This window comes from Camelus dromedarius, chromosome 13, assembly GCF_036321535.1.
Source record: "Camelus dromedarius isolate mCamDro1 chromosome 13, mCamDro1.pat, whole genome shotgun sequence".
NCBI lineage: Eukaryota > Metazoa > Chordata > Mammalia > Artiodactyla > Camelidae > Camelus > Camelus dromedarius.
This window is the reverse complement of record NC_087448.1, coordinates 56,108,812-56,132,623: the sequence shown is the minus strand read 5'-3', so window position 1 is coordinate 56,132,623 and position 23,812 is coordinate 56,108,812. Positions and strand designations below refer to the sequence as shown.

Below are 23,812 nucleotides of genomic sequence, written 5' to 3'. Positions count from 1 at the left end.
AGTGCATTAAAAAACATGAATTGACATTTAAGGAAAAAGACATGAAAGAAAAAGAACCCAGCTGTTTGGCTTCCCTTGAAAACCTGGAGCTTTAGCTAGACTGGCCCATAGTCTGATATAGCGACAATGGCATGAAACCTTTAAATGAGCCTGTGTTTACTGACAGGCTCACCCACCCCCTCACCAAAATGTCCTGGACGTAGCCTGGCCAGCAAAGGCTTCTAAATTAATGACCCCTGGACCTCGGATTCTCTATAAAACTAATGTTTTCTTTAATCTCTTTATGGTTATATTTCTCCCAACCGTTAAATGACCTCAGTGTCATTTGAATTGTACTATAACATCGCATGTATCTGCCATAGATTCTGAAACTAAGTTATTTCACATACATTCAAAGAAGCCCATCTGCTCCAGAAGGCAACTATCAGGGTTACGGATCCAAATTTCCCTTAATCATTTCTACGATGACCCTAAAGGGAGAGGCTATACTCTGGAGCGTCTGTGGGCCAGGACTTGACTACTTCCTGAAAGCTAAGAAGATTATGTGTCGTAGTGGAACAAGAAGCGCAGCGGGTACAGAAATGCCAAATCTGCCAGAGTGCAGGTCACAGAACCGGGTTTGGGAGGATGAGAAGGAAACGGACGCTACAGAGCTAATCTGTTCAGGTGTTTCTTGAGTATTCATGACGTGCCAAGCACTGTATTAACAGAGGTATTCAGCATTAGAACCCACCACTGTCCCTACTTGGAGCTAATTTCGGTGCAGTAAGCCAGGTATAACACATACATAAACACATATATCACATACATATATATGTACATGTCAGGTGGAAATAAGTGTTAATTATAATACCAAAGCAGAGCAAAGGAATAGCGAATGAGGGTGGCTACTAGTTCAGGAGACCCCCTAAAGACGCAATGGAGCAAACCGCAAAGCGTGCGTCCGTTTCTAATTTTCTAGGCTATGCGAAGCGAGCTGCTCCTCCCAGGGAGCCCCGCCCCCTCCTCCCAATAGGGTGCAAAGTGCCATCTCCGGGGAAGCCCCTCCCACTCCCCGCCCAGAGGCGGCCTTGGGGGCGGGACCTCGAGCCAAGTGGAAAGCCGCGCGCTTAGGGTTCCCGGCATCCTCCTGGTTCTGTCAAGAGCAGGAGTTACCCCTGCCAGAGAGTGGCATGCTGGGAACTGTAGTTTCCGCCTGCAGCTCCGCGTCCCGGGAGGCCAGTAAAAGCCTCTAAGTCGCTTTATTGCTGCCACAGGACTTGTAGCCCTGAGGGGTTGTGGGGAGGCTTTGCTAGGAAGGGGCGGGGGTCATCCCGAGAACCACAGGGCACATCTAGCCAGGCGAGCGTCCAGGCCGGAGGCCGCCTCCGGTCACGTGACGCCAGCCTCCTCAGGCGCGCGCGGCTCCTCAGGGTTCCCGCCCCATCCCGCCAGTCTGTCGGCCTGCACCTCCCCCGGCGCTGCTGCCACCTCGCGCTCGGAGGCGTCACGGAACGTGCTCGCCTATCCCCCTCCCCCTCCTTTCCCCTCCCGCCCTCCTCTACCTCCCCCTCCCGCGCCGAGACTCGCCGCCGCCGCAGCCGCAGGAGTAGCCGCCGCTGGAGCCGCGCGCAGCCATGGCCGAGAACCCCGGCTTGGAGAACCACCGCATCAAGAGCTTTAAGAATAAGGGCCGAGATGTGGAAGTGAGTGTGCTTCCGCGGCTGGGGCCCGCCCGGCTCGCCCGCCTGGCCGCGCCGGCCCCGAGGCGGCGGGGAGGGGCAGGGGGCCGGCGCCGGGCTGGTTCTCGCCGGCTCGCGGTGGGTCGGAGTTGGCCGCCGCCTCCCGTCACCGCGGCCCGGGGCTGGGCGGAGCGGGCGGCGGGACGCGGGCCGGGCTGCAGCCGCCCTCCGGAGCTGCCGACGCAGAGACCGGGAAATGCCGGGGTTTTCGGCCCCGTCACGCGGGCGCGGCCTGCTGTCGGCGAGGAAGGGATGTGGAGCTGAGGCGGGGTCCGTGGGCCGGGGCCTCGCGGACCAGGGATGCTACCGCCCCGGGTTGTCGACCGCCCCGTGGAGGGGGCGGCCGCGGCTCGCGCCCGCTGCCTATGCAACCTCCCGCCCGGCTCAGCCCCCTCAGTGCCTCCCGCGTTGCCGCACATGGAGCCTCGGCTCTGCCGGTCCCCGCGCCTACCTTCTGCGAGCCGGGCCCAAGCGGGCGGTGGCGGCCCGCAGAGGGGGGTGGGGACCAGCCGGGTAACTGACTTGTTTGAGGGTGGTGGATGGGGGAGGGTAGGATGCGCCAGGACCATTTTCTTATATTCCAGCGCTGTTCTCTGGACCAGTCGTGCTGAGCTGTTCCAGCTCATACTCTTGTTACTGCTGGCATTTGGAGCAAACCGAAGGTGGACAATAGTTTACCATCTATTGTGTTGAGGCTTTGGAAGAGACGTTGTTCCTACCTCCGCTCGCAGGATGTGTTTTCTTAGCCTTGTAGTGGAGGTGTGCATAGGGTAATCATTTCTTTGACATGTTTTACTGGAATAAATTGGATACATAGGTTCATACGGCCTTGTGTGTATCTCTTGCTCTAAGCTGGTAGAATTTCCAAGTGGTTGCAAAACTGTAAACATTCATCGTGGTCAGTCAGTTCGTTGCTACTCAGCATGTTGCCATTGTCTCGTTAAGGTGACATTAGCAGGTACTATTTGCAAACTCGGCTTATCCTGGCAGCGCTAGAGGTCTCTCTGCAGCTACTGAAAGCAATGTAGTATAATGCACAAACTTCACTGAGAGTCTGATCTCTGGATTTGTTAGGAGGAAAGTGTTTTCAAGTCCACAGCCTCCTTTTCTAATACTAAGTGACATGATTTGCTCTTTTGTCATTCTTGCTAAGGGGGCCAGTGTGACTAAGAAGTGTGCATTTTATCCTGTCTAAAAGAGAAAAGGTGGTGGGGAATATATACCATTCAGCGTTCTGTTTTGTAGAAAAAGATGAAATTCAGGCCATGTTTCATTAAATACCATTTGGAAAACATTAAATACCAATTGGAAAAAAACCTAAGGAAATACTATGGAATTCGCATTTGATTGAGACAAATAAAGGTCATCTATTTCTGTCCTGAAGAAATGGTTTAATTTCTTTTGTGAGAAATATTTATAAGCAAGGGTGAAACTTAGAAATAGCAACAAGAAATTTTGGAACTGCCTCTTGTTATTGGTCCACTTGATGATAGGAGTTAATTTTGAACTTTTCCCATCAGTGATTGTTCTTGAAAGCTTACTCCCTATTATAAAGCAAAACTAAATGTAGTTTGAAAAATACCCATATTTGTATAGAAGAACTAACATTCTTTCCCCTATTGGATATTGATACAGGTTTTTGGCTTATCATTTGCCTCTGCTGTGTTCTGGGAGCTCTGTGGTACCCATTAAGGACTCTTGAACATAATACACACATAGTAAATATATGGTGATGATCAGAATATAATCAATGACTTCTAGATGCCTGAAAAAGATGCATGGTTGCTAAGCCTTTCAGGCTGAAAATATTGGTCACAACATTACAATTCCCAGGATACACGAAGGTAACAAAAGCATGAAATAGCAAACATTTAAATGGTGGTTCCATGTGGCAGACACTATACTAAGAGCTTCATGATACCTCTTTTAATCCTAATGACAGCTTTATGAGCTAGGTGTAGCATTATCCCCACTTTACAGGAGGAAAGTATTTTAGATGAGGAAATTCACAAGTGCTTATACAGCCTGCACAAGGTCATGGAGTGGGTGTGAGCATTCATTCATTAGTTGTCTACAGGGTATCTAACGATGTTCAGTCTTTGCCTCAAGGAGTTTATCTTCACAGTTCAGCAGGAGTGACGGAAAAGTAAACTGTTAGTTATGATGCAGTACATCCCTAAGGGTATCCTCAGAATGCATGAGAAGATACTGACTTGGAGCTGAGCGTTCAAGGGTATCCTCAGAATGCATGAGAAGATACTGACTTGGAGCTGAGCGTTCAAGGGAGATGTTCTGTTTGATTCCTAGTCGATGAATGGGAGTGAGTTGATCCTGAAGGATGAAAGAAAGTTGGCCAGGGAAAGGGAGAGGGCAAGGAAGGGGCATTCCAGACGTGAGGGAGCAGTAATTGAAGAGTCCTGAGAGAATGCAGTAGGACCGCTAGAGAGGGATGCTAGAAATGTGACTAAAGGGTGAGCTGGGGTCAAGTCTGATCAGGTGCCTTTATTGTGGAATTTGGTATGAGTAGACACCCTATCTAATTTAGTCTTATCCATTAGAAACCATATTACACTAGAGACTTATGTTGCAGCCTAGCTCTGTGCCTAAGTAGTAGTGATTATCAGGCAATTTCAGAAACAATGAGGTGTACTTTGATGAGGTATCATTCCTACCTTTTCACATATAGGATAGATACAAGATAAAATATATTGTAAATTATATAGCCACCTGATACACAAATAAGATGCCAAGTGCTAGAATAAAATACATATTTCCTAAAGAAAGTAAAAGTGTGAAGTTATACCAGGGAATTGTGAATAGGAAGAAGATTGAGGAAGAAAGTAGTTTCATGGTCAGTTCAGTTGGAAATCACTTCGCAAAAGAAAGATTGGTGAATTTTATAGGAAGTATGTACTAAACTTGAACAGGGCATAAGAGCAATTAGTAACTAAAGATCCAGGTAAAAAAGAAGAGATTAAAAAGTGAAGAGATGAGAATTCTGAGAGTATTTCTGTGGCAGAGTTCCTTAGAAACTTCTTGATGAGGAAATCTGAAGGGATTTATTCCAGCGTAGAGTTAGAAGGTGTAACATGATTACAGCAATGGAAAAAAGTGACTGGTAATAGTATCTAGAATTAATTCTAGAGGAATAGTGCTGTTATTCATATGCAAGGAGGAATTTTCCCAACAATTGAGACTGAGAGTGGTCCTAACATGGAATGAAGATTTGAACCTCCTCTTCCTTTCTCTTCCTCTTCTCTGTAAAGCTCACAGGAGAGAAAGAGATAAAGGTTGTCCTGAGGTTTACAGATGGAGATGGGGAGGGAGTGATTATCACAGACCACACTATAGGGCTTGGCTGAGGGGAATGGATTTTGTACCTAAAACTAGAAAATACATAGTGAAGAGGAAACTCTTAATTCTTTTATTTGAGGTGGAATGTGTATTTTAATACCAGACCTTATGTAAGGCATTGGTTCTTAGACTTTTTTCCTTTTTGAAAAAGTATTTAAAACTTTTCAAATATACTTATGGAAGAGTGCACAAAACAGAAATGGTCCACTTAGTGAATACTTATAAATCAGACATGTAGGTAACTGCCATCCAGTCAACTTTTCTTTTTCTTGCTCCTGTATACTTCAAGGATGTGACATTTTCATCGGTGACAATAACTAATTACTATTTAAAATGTTTTAACATTTATTGAATATTTACAATGTACCTCTACCGAGTACGTTATATGGATTATTTAGCTAGTCTTCATAATCCCATGAAGTATGTATTATTACCCACATTTACTGCTGAGGAAACTTGAAGCCTACAACTCTTAAGTAGCTAGCCCTAAGTCCTAGGGTGGCTTAAGTGGCAGAGCCTAGACTGGCAGTGAAGCAACATGACGCCAAAGCCAGAACTCTTGCTCCCTGTGCTTTACTGTCTCTTCACCTAGTAGTGCCTGAGACTTGACATATCGTGTACATCTGGAAGTTAATTAATGGGGAAAATATTTAAGAAATTTTGACTATCAGAGAAATTCTTATTTTGATATTTTAAAGCCTTGCTAATAAAAACATCTTATTTATCGTTTGATTTATTTGCCGTTTGTTTTTTCACTCTTGGAAAATTTCCTTATTAGTAAGAAGCCAGTTAATTGGTTTCACTGAAAAATAACCCCCCATATCCTTGGCCTTAACACTTAAACTTTATGCTTCAGTTTCTAACACTAGGGATAAAAATCTTATCCACAAATTCATCTAGCACTACCAAACTTGCTTCTTTCTCTCTCTCTGGAACCTCTGTTGGTAAGAGGTCCTACCTGAATGTTCAAGATTAAAACCTTTTCCTTGACTTTGATTCCCTTCTTCCCTTTCTTCACTTTTCTGTGTTAATCATCTGATATTTTTACCTTTCTTACCAACCTTACCACCCTGCCCTAATTTAGGCCTCTGTCACTGTCACTTATACAAGTATGACAGTGCACTTGGTTTCCCTATAACTTCCCTCCCCAGTGAATCTTACAGATTGATCTTCCTGAAATCTTTTTGTGTTATTCCTGGCAAATCATCCCATTGCCTTGAGGATAAAATTAAAAGTCCTTAGCATGCCATACATAATTTCACAAAAGACTTTGCCTTTTCTATCTCATCTACCACTTTTCCCTCTATTTTCTGTATATTTTATATTGTCATCCATGATAAAATACCTGACATGGTGGGGTAACCAATCCATTTCCTTTCTGTGCCTTTGTAAATGCTGTTCTCCTGTATACTTTTGCTGTTTTGTGGGGCTCACTCTGGCAAACTCTTTCTTCACTCAGACTCATTCATGTATTTGTGGAACGCCAAGATTATAATTCTGCCGCATCATGTCATTATAGTTCAAAAAACCCTTCAGAAATTCTCCACAGGGTCTTTCATGACTAATAGCATACTCAGTACTATCAATTCCTATTTTTTAACTTCTCTCTAATGCTTTTCCAAGTGAATTTTTCTTTACCTCTTTGAGGTAAATTGCTGTGATGTACAGCAAATTCTGAGTATATAGCAGCTGTTAAAGCATGTGTTCCCTATCCAGAAGCCCACTGAGGGTAGGGACCTTGGGCTGGGATGGGTCATTTAGTGACTAGTATATAGCATTTAATAAATATTTAAGAGACTGAATGATATAATTGAAAACACTCTACATTTGGGAATGAAAGGTACAATATTATTCTAAAATGTTGATAATTTCTTTTGTTGTTGACTTTATGGTGCTGAAACTTGCCTGACCTCCTGTGACAATCTGTTTTGGTATAACGTATTTCTGTAACATGAACTAATTCGGACTTGAATGATGAAAAGGAATGATGTTAGTTCATGCAAAATTCATGTTGGTTTCATATTTGATTTTTACCAGCACATTAATCATTTAGCCCTCCCAAGTAACAGCAGTTGAACACAAGCAATTGAAGTGCAGAAACACAGTTGAACATAAGCAAGCCCAGGAGTACACGTCTTGGCTCCATTTAACTAATACTCTGTCTTAAAGGTGCTTCTTGCCCCAACCATATTGATATATTTCCCTCTTTCTTCCTAATTTTGCAGAATATGAAGTTTTTCAGGAATCTATATGTCATATAGCAGATATACTATATCTTGAATTCACCAGTGTGGCATATGATCTCTCCTGGTCCTTCTGCCTCATTGATTTACTCCTTTTTGGTTGGCTTTGCCAACCCTTCTTTCTGTCCATTGAGTATAGTCATGTCTTGGGATTCTGTCTGCTGCTCACTTCTCTATAGACTTTTTCTTGCCGGTTATCAGCAATTCCCTTAGTTTTAGCCATCATTTCAGTGTGAGGAACTTAAATCTGTTTTAATCATCTGGTGGAAATTAATCACGTGAGCATCACATCAGCTTCTCAGGCTCAGAGTGTTTAAAGCTATGTCCTGTCTTTGTTTTTTTCTTTTTTCTGTTTATGGCATCATCACTCTTGCTGTGACCTGAACTTGAAACTTGAGAGGCTTCTTGGACTCCTTCCTCATCTTCCACATTCAGTCAGATGCCAGTCATGTAGCTTGAATCTCTGCTGTCTCTGGATTTGGGCCCTGCCTCTCTATTCCACTGCCTCCAGCCTACTTGCAGCCTTATATTTATCACCTAGTAGTTTAAAAGTTGCCTCCAAATTGTGTTCTTTCTCCAATTCTTGAGATTTTTCAGTGAGGCTGTACCTGATTACTTCTCCAGGTTTTGTGTCCATCCCTCACACACCTCACCTCTGGCTTTTTAAGCTCTAGCGACACTGAACTTCTTATATGCTTATACGTAATCTGGAATCCCTCCCTCCCTTGCTTGCCAGTGCTATTTCTATTCTCAGGGTTACCCTGCTGACTGGAATATCCTTCCCTGCCTCCTGTTGCCTGACTAATTCCTACCCCTCTTAAATACTCAACTCTCAGTTTAGCTCTTCTGAGAAATCTTTCTGAATCCTTCCTCATCCTTCTAGATTGAGTTAGGAACATTTCTTTGCTCATTGTAGCTATGATAATATATTTTAATTATATTTTACCTGTTCCTCATATATATACCTCCATTGTCTACTTCTTAGTACAGTGGCTGAAACAAAAAGGACACTATAATATTTCTTCAGTGAGTACATCTGTTCTAAGTACTACTGGCACAGTAATTTTCCTATGGTATGTTTTTTAACTGAAACTTTTAATCTTTTAGTGTCTTTTCTTACTGCTTCCCTAATCAAGTCTAAGCTTTTTATTCTGATAGGTAAAATACTGGGAGATTAAGACACATGCATAGTGAAATAATTTTTAACAGTTTCTTATACATTATGACAATTGACTCCTGAAGACTTAAGGCTACTTCTCTAAAAAATAAGAATGCATTCTTAAATACCACATCACCCCAACACAATTAATCATTTCCTAATAGTATCTAATGTAGTCCACATTTAAATTACCTTTTTTAAAATTTAATTTTTTTTTTTTTGCATTTGGTTGTTAGAACCATGATTACAGAAGATCTGATCACATTTAGTTATGTTTTTTAAGTCTCCTTTAATCTAGAACAGGTTCCTCCTACCATTTTTTATGTATTGTGGTAAATATACAGAACATAAAATTTTGACCATTTTAAGTGTACAGTTCTGTGGCATTAAGTACATTCCCACTGTTGTGTAACCATCCCCACTATCCATCTCCAGAATTTTTCATCTTCCTCAACTGAAACTGTGTCCCCATTAAACAATAACTGCATTCCTCAATCTCCCCAGTCCCTGGCAACCTCTCTTCTTTCTGTCTTAATGAATTTGACAATTTAGGAACTTCATATAAGTAGAATGACACAGTGTTTTTCCTTTTGTGACTGACTTTTTTTCACTCTGGTAGCATCTTCAAGATTTATCCATGTTCCAGCTTATGTCAAAATTTACTTCCTTTTAATGGCTGAATAATATTCCAGTGTATGGATATACCACATTTGGTTTACCCATTCATCCACTGACAAATCCTTGGGTTGCTTCCACCTTTTGGCTATTTTCCCCCACCATTTTTAAAATGACATTAATTTGTTGAAGAAGTCATGTCAGGTTTCTTATATTAAACCACATGAAACTGTCATTTTTGAGGTTTAGAACAGCTAAATATCATCAGTTTCATATGGTTCAACCTATTAGAATGTCCTGATTACTGAATTTGTCTTTCTTTGTGGTGTTGCTTAACTTGTTCCTCCTATTTCTTAGCAACCTCTGGATTTTCTGTAAACTGGAAGTTGATTTTGAAGGCTTATCTTTAGTTTAAGCATGTTTTGATAAAGAAAAAAAAAACTTCAATTGGTGATGCTTTGTGCTTCAGAATATATCCTAATAGTGATGATAAGCTTGATCAGATGGTTCAGATGATAAAGAGTAGTTTCATGTCGTGATGTCATAGTTACTACATTTGGTGAAATGAATTTTGGTTGTTTAGATGAAATGTGATAAAAGCTTGAATAACATTTGAAGTGAAAAAGTCACTTGATTTCCTGGAACCCAGAAATGGAGTTAGAGAATATATCTAGAAAATCTAATTTCAGAGTCAGTGACATTCTTTTTCCATGACTGACAGCACTCCTAATTTGACTTTTTGTTTTTTTAGCGTAAGATTTGTCTATCTGCACATTTCCAAGTCTCTATTCCTTTACTTTGAAAGTAAAGCAATATTAAACATGTAAGGAGGATGTAGCTATACTTTGTGGCAGTTTTGCCATTAAGAAAAATTTTGTCACAGCTTAGGATACCAACATTAACAATTAAAATATGGTAAAATAAATCATGAACGTATTACTTGGAATTAATCTTTCTGAACTGTTGTGTTTTCTGGGTTATAAGTTTATTTGTTTATGTACCATATTTTTTTTCATTTTGGAATGCCAGTGTTTTTGAATATGCCTATTACATGTCTCGCCTTCTTAAAGAGAATGTAGTTTAGTTGTTCTCTTGGTTTTTAAGAATCACCATTATGCATATGGCTATCAGTTGTTACTTTTATGTAAGTGATGCCTTCAACTTCTTAGGTTTGTCAGAATTTTGGCCTTAATTTCTATGCTTGTGGAGTTTTGCTTATCATAATTTTTTTTTTTTTTTGGCCTGTCCTTCCCTTGCTCTTAGTCTGTCAGCTTTCTTTTTGATATTGTCAGCACGTTTACCTGTAGTAGCTCTTCTATTCCCTTTTAATTTGTTGTTTCATATACAGTTTATATCCTAGTGACTTTGATAACAGATATATTGAACATTTATCTAGCATTTGCTATGGGCCAGGCAGGCATTGTTCATTCCAAATATTATAAATATGAATAATACTGTCCTTGCTTTAAGGAAGTTCAAGTTGATGGGAGAGACTGATACATAAGCATATACTTAGTATACAGTATTAAGTTCTATGATATAGGTCCATAGTTTGCAAAGTACTTTGAGTGCATGGAGAAAGGGAGTGACTGTATCTGCAGGAACTGAGTAAGATTACACAGAAGATCACACTTGAGCTAGGTCTTGAAGGAGTGGGAGTTTGCCAAGACAAAAAGATAAATAATATGAATAACAGTGACTGTCACGGAGTGTTAAAGGCATGGCGTGTTCAAGCAACAGTTGATATGGTAACCATACACGTATTCCCCCTTCTTTTGGAAATAGCATTCTTGTCGATTTGGCCTTTGGAAGCTACTCTTCTGCCATTGGATACCTCTTGGTGGGATTTTTAATCTAAATGCTCTGGCCTCCTTTGCTAAATTAAAGTGCTTCACCCTTTCTGGATAACACAAAAAAGGCTAATCAAATGCTGTCCCCTGGCATTTAAATCTTGAGTGAGCTGACACTGCAACCTAAGTGATTCATCCTGGCAGAAATACTGTGAAGAAAAATTTCATTAATTCCTGCCACTGAGATCCATGGTTGCTTTCATCCTGATTTTTTCATAGATCTGATTCTTTAGCTTTTCCTTTGGTTCTCTGAATTGCTCTGTATTTTTCCAGTAAATTCTCCTGCCCACCCCTCTTTGCTTCTTAAATTAACTCATTTGTTTCTATTGTTTGCAACATAACTCTAATTTAAGGTGATAATTGTCCTGGTTTGCTTAGGACTGAGGGAGTTCTCAGGACACAGGACTTTGTTCAAACCAGGAAAGTCCTGGGCAAACCTTAAACCAGGCTCTATTCTAACTGAAACAGTTCAGGAATAAGGATAATGAGTTTTGGGAGCCAAATATTCAGATGGAAATATCCAGTATGCAGCTGAAAATAATGTGTGCAGAACTAGCTTGCTTCAGTTACTTCACTCAGCAGTTATCTGAATTCTGAGCTAAGTGTGAGGGATAAAACAGTGAAAGTAATGATAACCAATAATTGCTGAGTACTTACTATGTCCAAGGTACTCTGCTTAAAAGAGTAATCTTAAATAATCCTCACAAAGTTGCCATTATACAGATGAAGAAAATGAATTAAATAATTTGCTTAAGAACATACAACTAGTAAGAGGCAAAACTGGCATTCAGTCCTAGGTTTCCTGCTGTAAAAACTTGTGCCTTTAGTAACCATTCTCCTACTCTGCCTCAGGGCCCTGCTCAAGGAAGACTAGTATGGAAATGATGTAAAAACAAACAAATAATTATTATAATGGAATTAGTAGAGAGTACAGTGGGCACATAGGGGAAGTGCATAGGTGAATCTGGAAAGGCTTCAAGGAATTGATTGTGCTTAAGCTAAAACTAGAAAAATGTTTAGTTATTTCTTTGATAGTAAATCTTGGGTGGGCCTGGAAGTAAGAAATAACGTCATATGTTCTGGGGAAACCAAATTCACTCAGTATTTTTTACAGGTGGAGTGGTTAGAGAGTTGGAAAAGATAGGTAGGGATCAGATTGTGAAAAAGCTCTCCTGTGGGGAAAATCTGAAATTGGGAAGTGGATTTCATGCATTGAGAACTGTTGCTTTGGTTGCGCTATAGGAGATGGATTGGTGAGGGTGGGAAGGAGCTTGGGAGGAACAGTTAGAAAACTCTCAGGGATCTCAGAGATAGGTAGGTGGTCTGACTAATAGCACTGGCATTGAGGTCCAAAGGCAGGACATTATTAGGACTATTTACTTGGTGTATTTTATCTTTTAGGACAGAGGTTAGCAATCTTTTTCTGCAAAGGGCCACAATAGTTTTAAAAGCCTAAATATTTTAGGCTTTGAGGGCCTTACTGCTTATATCACAACTATTCAGCTCTGCTGTGAGCATTAAAGCAGCCATAGACAACAGGCAAACAAATAAAACTTATTTACAAAATCAGGTGGAGGGCTAGATTTGGCTTATAGGTCCTAGTTTGCCTACCCCTGTTCTAGAATGATGCATCAGTGGTGAAGTTTTAGAAAATAGCTCAAGCAGTGATTGGAGTGTTTAAGATGGTAATATAGAATTATCTTATAGGGATAAGAGGAAGAGAGGACTAGGGGAGGAAAGAATCCCAGGAACGACATCATTTTAGGGGACTAAAGAAAATCCCCTGAAGAATGTGTCTGTAGGAACCTTACAGCATAGTGGTAGGTCAGAACTTTAGTGGAGAAGAGCTTCCTGAAGGAGGGATAATAGTTGTGTATCAAATGCTACAGAGGAGAGAGGTATGATGAGGGATAAAACAGTGAAAGTAATGAAATAAGCTGTTCATTGTAGTTAGAGGCCACTGATAAGGGGAAAACCCAGAGAGAGGTGGGGGCTGGGAGCTAGATTATGGTGGGGTAGGGAGTGAGTTGGAGTTGATGTAGATAGGATCAGGCAGTAAAAACTCAGTTTAAAAATTTGGTAGCCATGGGAAGGAGGGACCACAGCTGAGTTTGAGGAGGAAGTAGCGTTAAAGAAGGCTTTTTGCTTGTTATTTGTTGAGATTCGTGGGACTAACTAATGTGTGTTGGCTAAACTGAAGAAACTAGAGCATATGAGACTTAACCTGGCTAGAAAAGGAATGAATGATTGAGTCTGGAGTAGTGGGGAGCTGTTAGCCAGGTGAGGTAAGACGTGTACACTGTGGTTGGGTTTTGAAGCAGCCTCAGTTGGAAAGGACTTAGAGAAGTACAGACAGAAGTGAGGATGGGCTGCAGTGGGGTAGGGAAACTGGAACAGATTATGCCTGATGATGGCCTCTGTTTTCTTTTAACAAAGTTATCTCCAGAGAATAAAGGGTCTAAGAGAGGTGATACTGGAAGAAAAGGTGTTTAGGGGAATGTAAAATATCTAGAAATGAAGACCCAGCTGAGATTGGTAAAGCCGTCCCTTGGTGTTGGTGGGAGATTGGTTCCAGGAGCCCCCTTGGATACCAGAATCTGTGGATACTCAAGTCCCTTTATAAAATGGCATATATAGTAGATGAATACAGTTGGCCCTTTGAATCCAGGGATGCAGAGGACCAGCAGTACTGTAGTAGTATTTTGGTAACAGCTGTGAATAATTTTCAATTGATTGTATCAGATTTAGCTAAGAATGCATTCTAGATTATAGTTAGAATTGTTAGTTGAGACAAATATAAAGAAATCATACCTAGTTCAATCATAAAAAAAAAATTTGAACTAGCAAGATGTAGAACTTGAATCCAGACCCTTTTTCCCACAGATGTAGAAACTAAAGGCATAGAGAAGTAGTGAATGTGGTCCACTCACCTAGTTGCTAACCAGGTTTTCTGATTCCAGTACTTGGGTAACACAACACACTTAAAAGCAAAAACTATATTTTAGAAACCTTTGAAACATACAATAGTAGAGAGAATAATGTATCAAACTCCTGGGTACCATTTTAAAACAGTTTTAATTTTTAGCCAGTGTTGTTTCATGTGTATCCCTACCCACTTTTACCCTTCTCTGGAATGTTTTGAAGCAAATTACAGACATCCTGTCTTATATGTCAGTATTTTAACATGTATGTCTAAGAGGTAAGTCTGATTCTGACACCAGTTCCATTGTGAGGGTTTTTTCCTCACACCAAGCAATTCTACCACATCAGCTAGGTGCCCTACAATTCAACTAAATTCTGACACTGTCTACGTGGAGATAGCGTCATAAAATCTACAGGTTAAGGGTTCAGTTCTATAAGACTGCCCCCCACCCCACCCCCACCCCTGCACGCCTCTAAGCAACTGGCCATAAACCTCCTCGAGTTGGATTAATTTGGCTCAACGAACCCAGAGAAACATGTTACTTACTAGATTACTGGCTTATTATAAAAGTATACAACTCAGGAGCAGTCTGATGGAAGAGATGCATAGGACAAGGTGTGTGGGAAAGGAGTGGAGCTTCCATCCTCTCTCAGAGTGCACTAATCTCCAATAATCCGTATATTCACTAGCCCGGAACTGACCTTTCAAGTTTTTATGAAAGCATGATTGATTAAATTATTGGCCATTGGTGATAGAACTCCAGCTCCACTGCTCTCCCTGGAGGTTGAGGGGTAGGGCTGAAAGTTCCAACCCTCTAATGACAGATCTGGTTCTCCTGACAGCCAGCCCGCAATCTTAGGTTACCTGAGGCTGTCAAAGGAGGGTTATTAACATAACAAAAGACACCTTTCCTGCTCTCCACACTTTGGAAATTACCAAGGTTTTAGGTACAGTGGATAAAGTGGATAAAGACCAACTATGTATTTCATATTGTAAATCACAGTGTCATAGTAAGACATATGATATTATTGTACTTTAAACACCCCAAATAATAATTGTCATATTAAATACGCAGTTAAAAACACTTGATATGAAATTTCAAAGTAATAATACTCACTATTATACCGCACATTTGTAACCGAAAGGAGCCTTCTTGTCCAAGGTTAGAATGTGACATAGTAAATAGTATTTTTAATTTTTCCCTCTCTACTCTCTAACTAAGAAAAGGAATAAAGAAATAATCCTATCTCCCTCAAAATATGTTGATAACATGTAGTTAATTTTTAACTTCCAAAGATAGTATACAAATTATTATAGAATGAGGAGAATTTATGGAAATAAAGGCTTATTCATATTTATAATATTTTGATAGTGATTTTTTTTCAGTTTTTAAAATGAAAATGACTAATGAATGCTACATATTATAAGAAATATGTTAAAACACTGTGTCTCTTGAACAGCTTGATATATTCAGTTTGTTACCTTGACTAAAAAAACACAAAACAAAAAGTTTTCTTATTAAATAGGTGACCTGAAAAGGAGGATCATGTTCACTAAATATCAGGCTATCGGTAGAGATGCGTGCACACCTATGCATACCTAACCTAGAAGCTGGGTGTTACACAGTGTTAATCTGTGTAGCAGAGAACCATGGACTATATACAGTTGGTATCTTTTTGTAAATTTGAACCAGTTTTGATAACTTGAATCTAGTTCCATGAATATCATATGTATGTATCTTGGTTTTGGAATAATTTATAATTAGGAACATTGATTGAAGCTTTTTTTTTCTTTTTAACTTTGCAAAGTAACTTTTTAATAACTTATGCCACCTGGTGTTTTAAACAGAAACATAGGAAGTGGATAGAGTATTTTGGAAATAGTGCTGCATAACATTAATTTGTGTACTAATTCATATTGGAAGTTAATTATCTATTAACTTACTAGTTTTACTTCTGTTTATTCTATTTGCTATTATTTAAAAGTTAAATATATTTTAAAGGGAAAGAGAAGAAGATAAAATATAAATCATGATTCTAAATAAAATTTCAGATGTATTCACAAATTTTATGGAGAAAGTTTATAAACTGGTAATTCTTAATTCAGATTTACTCTTGTATGAAAATAAATTCTCATTGGCTAAAATCCTTTCATAGGCGTGACAATAATTTAAAATGCTTCCTCAGTCCCCTTGGACAATATAAAGTTACTGTTATGGACTATGACTGGTAGCAGCAGTGTGTTTTTCAGTTATGTGTTGAGATCTGGGAACATTGTTTTTGATTGGAATAAAGGAATTGATACTTGGTTGTTAGAGTTCTGTAATTGTTGGACATTTGCTTTTGTTTTCTAAGTTTTATGAATGTGAGACTAATGCAAACAAACATTTTTGTGTATCCTTTTGAAACTCTGGGAAAATGGAATATTTAAGGAGTTGAATTAATGAAATTTTGGAATACAGAAGGAGAAAGTTCATGTGATTATGGTAAAGTACAAATAGCATTGTTACTGAGTGACTCACTGCAAGTTCAGGTTTAACATTAATTGTGCAAACTACCTTTTTTTGATATTGTGGAGCATAGGGTAATAAAAATGAATGAAATGAGATCCCTGCCTTCAAGGGGGATTTAATCTAATAGAGTAAATAATACAGCTATAGGTAATGATAAGACAATATGATAGTTTGATAAAAGTAAAGGTGGTTTGGGAATTCCAGCCTTAAAGATTTGACAAAGCTTTATTGTGGAGATAACATGAAGTAGGAATGTTTCAAGGTTTGAACAAGATGTGTAGGTTAGTTATATATATATAGCAGAAATAATTTTTTTTCTTAAGCTAATTGCTTGACAACAGTGTATGGACGACCTTCCCTCTAGTTTGTTGCAGTGACCCAGAGCATTAGCACAAGGATCTCTTAGATCACTGTTTCTCATCTGGTATGCAGCCCTCAGGGTGGCCCGCCAGGGATCTGAGTGGTGGAGCCCTTGAGATCTTGGCCCTTAATGTCAGTGTGCTGTACAAATATTTCATGTGTGCCCTATGATCTGACAGAAGTTGGGAAGCACTATTTTACACTACTTGATAATTCTCTTCTTGTAATAAGCTCTTTAGTATATTGTTTAGCTTTTGTGAAAAACAGCTAGAATATTTTCATAATAAGAACACATTCTGGATAAATTGTATTGGGTACCAGTGCAGACAGAATTTTCTACTAAATTAGACATTAGCTCCATGCACTGGAGGTTTTTCACTCCACTACCAGGGAAAAACTGGGCCCTACCAGTTTTTTCCAATTTAATTCTAAGGTTTTGTGTTTGTGAACATGATGGCATTTAGTGAGGATATGATGTTTGGGGTCATGGATAAACTTTAAATATAACATGACCAAAATATCCCTCCATATGCTTTTCTTCTGGTGCTGGACCTGTTTCTGAGAAAACTACGCTTCTTAGTAGGACAGGTATTTGAGAGGAAGGGAAGTTGACCAAATATACTTATGTTAGGGACAAGCTTGACAGGAAGTCCAGAGCTGCCTTCCGAAAAGGGGCAGAAAAAGGAGAAGGAAGCGGAAGAGAAACTTAAAGTTCTGAGTTTATAACTGGAAAGAAACCAGACATCTGGACACCCAGGTCAAGGTGTTACAGGAGGGTCCTATTAGTGACTGCCACCAAGTGTTGAATTCATATAGCTATAGATTTTGAGGGGCTAGTGTGGCTCGAAATAACCCTTTCCCTGAGGGTTTGAAGAGGAGAAATTGAAGAGGAGAAATTCGAGTCCCAGCTCTCTTAAATCAGTGAAAGTGACTCAGATGACTGTAGCAAAGGGATAGTTTTGGTACTACAAACTTTCAGAGGATGGCTACCTTTTGTTTTGTTTCGTTTTTTGTTAGTGAAATAGAAGATACCTGGTGTCCTCGGGTATTTTAGGAATCTTAAGAAAAGATCTAGCATCTTCCTGCTCTTCTTGTCAGCTCTTCTGCCTAGTAAACTTTAGTAATGTCAGTTTGGCTATGTAACAGTACTGTAAATAAAATCACTTTTACATAAAATAAATAAGCACAGTATTAAATAAGTGTCATATAAACATTATTATAAGTTTTATTTATAACACTGGTAAGAGTTAGTTATTGACTGCTTACAAATTTTTTTAATTACAGGGAATATGTATTGACTGCTACAGTGGTGATAAGAAACACCAGTCTGGTGCACAGAACGGTTTTTAGTAGGAGAAAAAAATTAGAATGTTATTGATAATTATACATTATAGAAAAATTAATTTTTGAGACAAATTAATTTAGGAAGGGTTTTAAATAATTTGAGTACTTTTCAGTAGAATAACGAACTTGTTTTAAATTACAGGGATAATATACACAACTGATAGAATAAATTCAAAGGAGAAAATGAGACATGTCACCCTTACCACCTCTCTTTCTGGAAGTAATAACTGCTTTTAATAAATTTTGTTGAGGTATATTTATCCATTTTAAGTGTTTAGCTTGATGAGTTTTGACAAATAATTACTCCCTTGTAACCACAATCACAATCAAGATGTAGAATATTTATTTCCCCTCAAAGTTCCCCCATGTCCCTTTGCAGTCAGTTCTCCCTTTCCCCCAGCTCCAGGCAAACACTAATCTGCTTTCTGCCACTATAGATTAGATTGCCTTTTCAACAATTTTATGTAATATAATCACAATATGTACTCCTTTGGGTTTGGCTTCATTTTGTTTACTATAACATGTAACATTAATATTGTTTTGTTTACTTAGAGTTCATTCTTTTTAATTGCTGATCCATATTCCATTGTGTGAATATGTCACAATTTATTTATCCATTCACTTGTTACTGGATATATGGGTTCTGGCCAGTTTGGGGCACTTATGTGTAAGACTGCTATGATACTTGTTTACAAGCTTGTGTGGGGGGCGTGTGTGTGTGTGTGTGTGTGTGTGTGTGTGTGTGTTTCCTTTGATAAATACCTGGGAGTAAAATGGCTGGATTACATGGTGAGTTTGTCTTTAAATTTGTAAGAGACTTTGAAACTCTTCTCCAATGTGGTTGTAGCATTTTACATTTCTATCAGCAGTATGTGAATTCCAGTTGCTCCACATCCTCACCAGTATTGGCAGTTTTTTAAATTTTTATCATTTTAGTGAGCGTGTAGTGGTGTCTTGTTATGGTTTTAGTTTGCATTTTTCTCCTGTGTTTCCTTCTGGAGTTTGTTAGTTTCAGCTATTACACTTAGGTTTATAATTCATTTTGGATTAGTATTTGTGTATACTTTTAGATAGGGGTTGATGTTCATCTAGAACTCATTGAATAACCTTGGTACTTTTGTTGAAAATCAATTGATTGTATATGTTTGGGTCTGTTTCTGAACTCCATTCAGTTTTATTGATATGTATGTCTATTCCTATGCCATTATCTCACTGTCTACTGCTGTAACTTTATTGAAATCAGCTTATGTAAATCTTCTAACTTTGTCCCTTCTTTCAAGATTGTTTTGGCCACATAGCAGACACTTGTAGATCATTCACTCAGCAACAGCAGAATACACATTCTTCTCAAGTTCACATGGAACATTCCACATGTTATGGAACATATGTAGAATGTTTATATATTATGAAAATTCTAGGGTAGTTCATATGTTTGGCCATAAAATAAGTCTCAATATATTAAAAAATATTAAAATCGCAGTAAATATGTTCTCTGACCACAGTGTAATAAAATTAGAAATCAGTAACAAAGGAATTTAGGAAATTCCACAAATAACATAGAAATTAAACAACACATTTCTCAATAACAAATGGGTCAAAGAAATCACAAGGGAATTAGAAAACACTTTGAGATGAATGGAAATGAAAACACAACATATCAGGACTTCCTGAATGAAGCTAAAGCAGTGCTCAGGAAATTTATAGCTGTAAATGCCTATATTGAAAAAAGAAGTATAAACTAAACTTAAAGCAAGCAGAAGGAAGGAGAGGAAGGAAATCACAAAAATTAGATCCAGTGTAAATAAAACAGAATAGAGAAACAATAGAGAAAATCAATGAAACCAGAAGTTATTTCTTTTAAAGTAGCAACAAAATTGGCAAACCTTTAGCTATACTGCTGAAAAAAAGAAGACTCAAATGACATTACAGAAATAAAACATAATAAGGGAATACTGTGAACAGTTATAAGCCAGCAAATTATATAACTGAGATGAAATGGAGTAATTTCTAGAAAGACACAGATTATCGAAACTAACTCAAGAGGAAATAGAAAATCTGAATAGACTTGCAGCAAGTAAAGAGATTGAATTCATAATCATAAAACTTCCCATAAAGAAAAGCCCAAGACCAGAAGGCTTCACTGGTGAATTCTACCAAATGTAGTGTATCCATTCAATGGAATACTATTCAGCAACAAAAAGAAGTACTGAAATATGCTACAACATAAATTAATCTCAAAATCATTATGCTAAGTAAAGAAGCCAAGACAAAAAAAAAAAAAAAAAAGGCCACATATTATGATTCCTTTTAAATGAAATGTCCAGGCAGTAAGATTTATAGATACAGAAAGTAGATTTGTGATTGCCAGGGACTGTGGAGTAGGGGTAGGGGAATGAATGATAAAGGATATGTGGTTTCTTATAGGAAAATGTTCTAAAATTAGATAATGGTGATGGTGGCACAACTCTGAATATACTGAAACCTGTTAAACTTACACTTCAAAGAAGTGAATTTTATGATATGTGAATTATATCTGAATAAAGCTGTTATTATAGAAGAAGGTAAATTATGCCTAATACTAGCACAAATTACCTTACCTACTGAAGGCATTTTCAGAATGGAAAAGTGTGTGTAATAAGAGTAACATGGAGTTCTGTCTTTCAATAATAGTGTAGTACCTTAGACTGAGTTACTGGACAATTATCAGCTCTGGACAAAATATATTAAATATTTCATTTAAAGGTATTAGAAAGTGATCAGAAGTAGGCAGAAACTGGAGGGGAGCCTATTATTAAAACATAACTATCTGATGAAATTTGTGAGTTAGTGTCTGAGGATCACTCTGTAATCCTCTCGCTTCTTGGGGCAGGATACTGCAGCCTTATTGGCTTGAAGTATGAGTACAGAGTTCCAGGATGACAAAACAGCTGGAAACTTAGGTGGAAATCCTGGAAGATCAAGAGCTATAAAAAGAGTGAGTCCTGCATTTTCCAGTGAAGACATACAGGTGGCCAATAGGCACATGAAACGATGCTCAATATCACTCTTAAATTATCAGAGAAATACAAATCAAAACTATAATGAGGTGTCACTTCACACCAGTCAGAATGACCATCATTAAAAAGTCCACAAACGATAATGCTGCAGGGAGTGTGGAGAAAAGTGAACCTTCCCACATTGTTGGTGGGAATATGATTTGGTACAGTCATTATGGAGGACAGGATAGATGTTCCTTGAAAAACTAAAAATAGACTTACCATATGATCCAGCAATCCCATTCCTGGGCATATATCTGGAGGGAACTCAAAAAGATACATGCACCCCAGTGTTCATAGAGCACTGTTTATAGTAGCCAAGACATAGAAGCAACCTAAATGTCCATTGACAGATGACTAGATAAAGAAGCTGTGGTGTATTTATACAATGGAATACTATTCAGCCATAAAAAGAATAAAATTATGCTATTTGCAGCAACACGGTTGGACCTTGAGATTATCATACTAAGTGAAGTAAGTCAGACAGAGAAAGACAAATATCATACAATACCACACAAATGGACTTATTTACAAAACAGAAATACATGGAAAACAAGCTTATGGTTACCAAAGGGGAAAGGTTGAGGGAGGGATAAATTAGGAGGTTGGGGTTAGCAGATACAAGCTACTATATATAAAACAGATCAACAACAAGATGCTACTGTATAGCACAGGGAACTATATTCAATATTTTGTAATAGCCTATAATGAAAGAGAATATGAAAAAGAATATACATATATATGTATAACTGAATCACTATGCTGTACACCAGAAACTAATACAACATTATAAATCAGCTATATCTCAATTTAAAAAAAAAAGAATGTCCTAAAATTTGCATGTAAGATCTGCCCAAATGCTTGGCAATCTGCTGTACTATGCATGTACTGTGCATGCACAAACACACACACATGCTGGGCTATTTAATGGAAGTTGAGTCGTAGGACATTAATTCTACATAGATTGTTTTAAGGTAGTTTCAAATTGTAATCCCTAGTGAGAAAACTAATAAAATGAAAAATAAAAAAGCAAATCTAAAAGGCTAGTAGAGCAATCAAACAGAATACTTAAACAATTTGATTAACCTAAAAGAAGTCAGGCAAGTGGGAATAGAGGAACACAGAAAATAGATTGAGACAGTAGAAAACAAAAATAGCACAGCAAATGCCTAACTTCAGCTACACAATTACATTAAATATAAATGGACTAAAGTACTCCAACTAAAAGTCAGAAATTATTAGACTGGATTAAGCAGGACCCAACTGTATACTATCCACAAGAACTGTATTTTATATACAAAGATGCGAACAGTTTAAAAGTAGAAAGATGAAAAATAGTAATAGAAGTATGTACATTTTAGACCTTGATTTACATGTATGTATAAGTTAAATATATATGCTATTGGTACTCACATTGAAACTTCATGAGTTAATAAGTCACAAGTTTGAATGAATTGTTTGTATAGGTATACCTACCTCACTTTGTACAGTAAATAATCCTATTCGGTAGACATTCATTAAGGACCTGTTATTGCACATACTTTCACTTGAAATAATAAGGAAGATAGATCATGGTACCTTCATTTCTTAGAAAAGGAATCTGGGGTTCAGTGAGTTTCAGTAATATGTCCAGGATCACATAACAAGTTGGTGACAAAGCCATTCATGCACTCTTTCCATTGCATCACTCTTGCTTTAACACCTAATAAGGTACATAGAAATTTTTTTTTTTTTTACAGTTTGAATCATATTCTCTAAGGCTTATTTTTTTAAAGCAGCTTTGTTGAGGTATAATTAACATACAATAAACTGTACATGTTTAAAGTGCACATTTGATAAGTTTTGACACATACAGTCATGAACCCATCACCACAGTCAAGATAATGAACATATTCATAATGTGCAACAATTCTCCTTTCTCTATTTTGGGTGGCATTCTTCTTGCATTAAATTATTTCATGGTATTGCTCAAAAATTTTAAATTCTTGAGACATGAAAATCAATCTTCTAGTCCTATCTTTCCAGCCTTCTTGTGTCTTAAAGGAATACCATTGCAGAGTTATTTGTAAAGTGAAAAATCTCACTCTCCTCAATTTTAAAAAATTCTAGTTGATATTTAGGACTACAGGTGCAATGAAAATTTGTTTGCAATGGAATTAGAATAGACGTTTTTGAGGAATTGAAACAAGTTTCAATTTTTTGATACTAGGTTTACTAGTAAACTCCATCCTTTGTGATATTTTTTAAACTGTAGCTAGCAGACCGGTGGTACTTAGTAGGGAAGGAGGTTTTGAGTTCCCTACTCATTCTTAATTTCCCATACTTAATAAGATCTTTTAAGTCAAAATAATGTTTATCTTCCAGACATGATAAAATTCAAATAACAAATTTAATATAAAATTCTGGTTTTTAAATTCTAAGTTGTTTGCTTTTTAATTACTACTAGAAAAAGGCTAAATATTTCAAATTTTGGGCAGTCCCTCTAGCACAGGAAAAAGGACAGGAAAGTCCTTTTACCCCAGATTCATAATCCAAAATTATAAGGCAATGAGGAAATAAATCTATTATAGGTAATGTACTGATACCAAAAATAGTCTTAAATCTCCTAAGAAATTCAGTAATACAGATATCAGAGAAAGACTATAAAATAATATTTTTAAATGATTGAATCATTTAAAGAAGGAATCAGAAACATG

General features: G+C 38.0%; 1 protein-coding gene across 1 annotated transcript in view; it reads left to right on the top strand.

Annotated features, from left to right (window-relative positions):
* The first annotated feature begins 1,526 nt into the window (after nucleotides 1–1,526).
* Nucleotides 1,527–23,812, top strand: part of KPNA3 (karyopherin subunit alpha 3) — a 73,437-nt gene continuing 51,151 nt past the window's right edge. Inside the window, exon 1 of the mRNA XM_031466414.2 lies at nucleotides 1,527–1,685. Coding sequence (XP_031322274.2) covers nucleotides 1,617–1,685 — 69 coding nt within the window. The 5' untranslated portion in view covers nucleotides 1,527–1,616. The remainder of the gene's footprint in view (nucleotides 1,686–23,812) is intronic.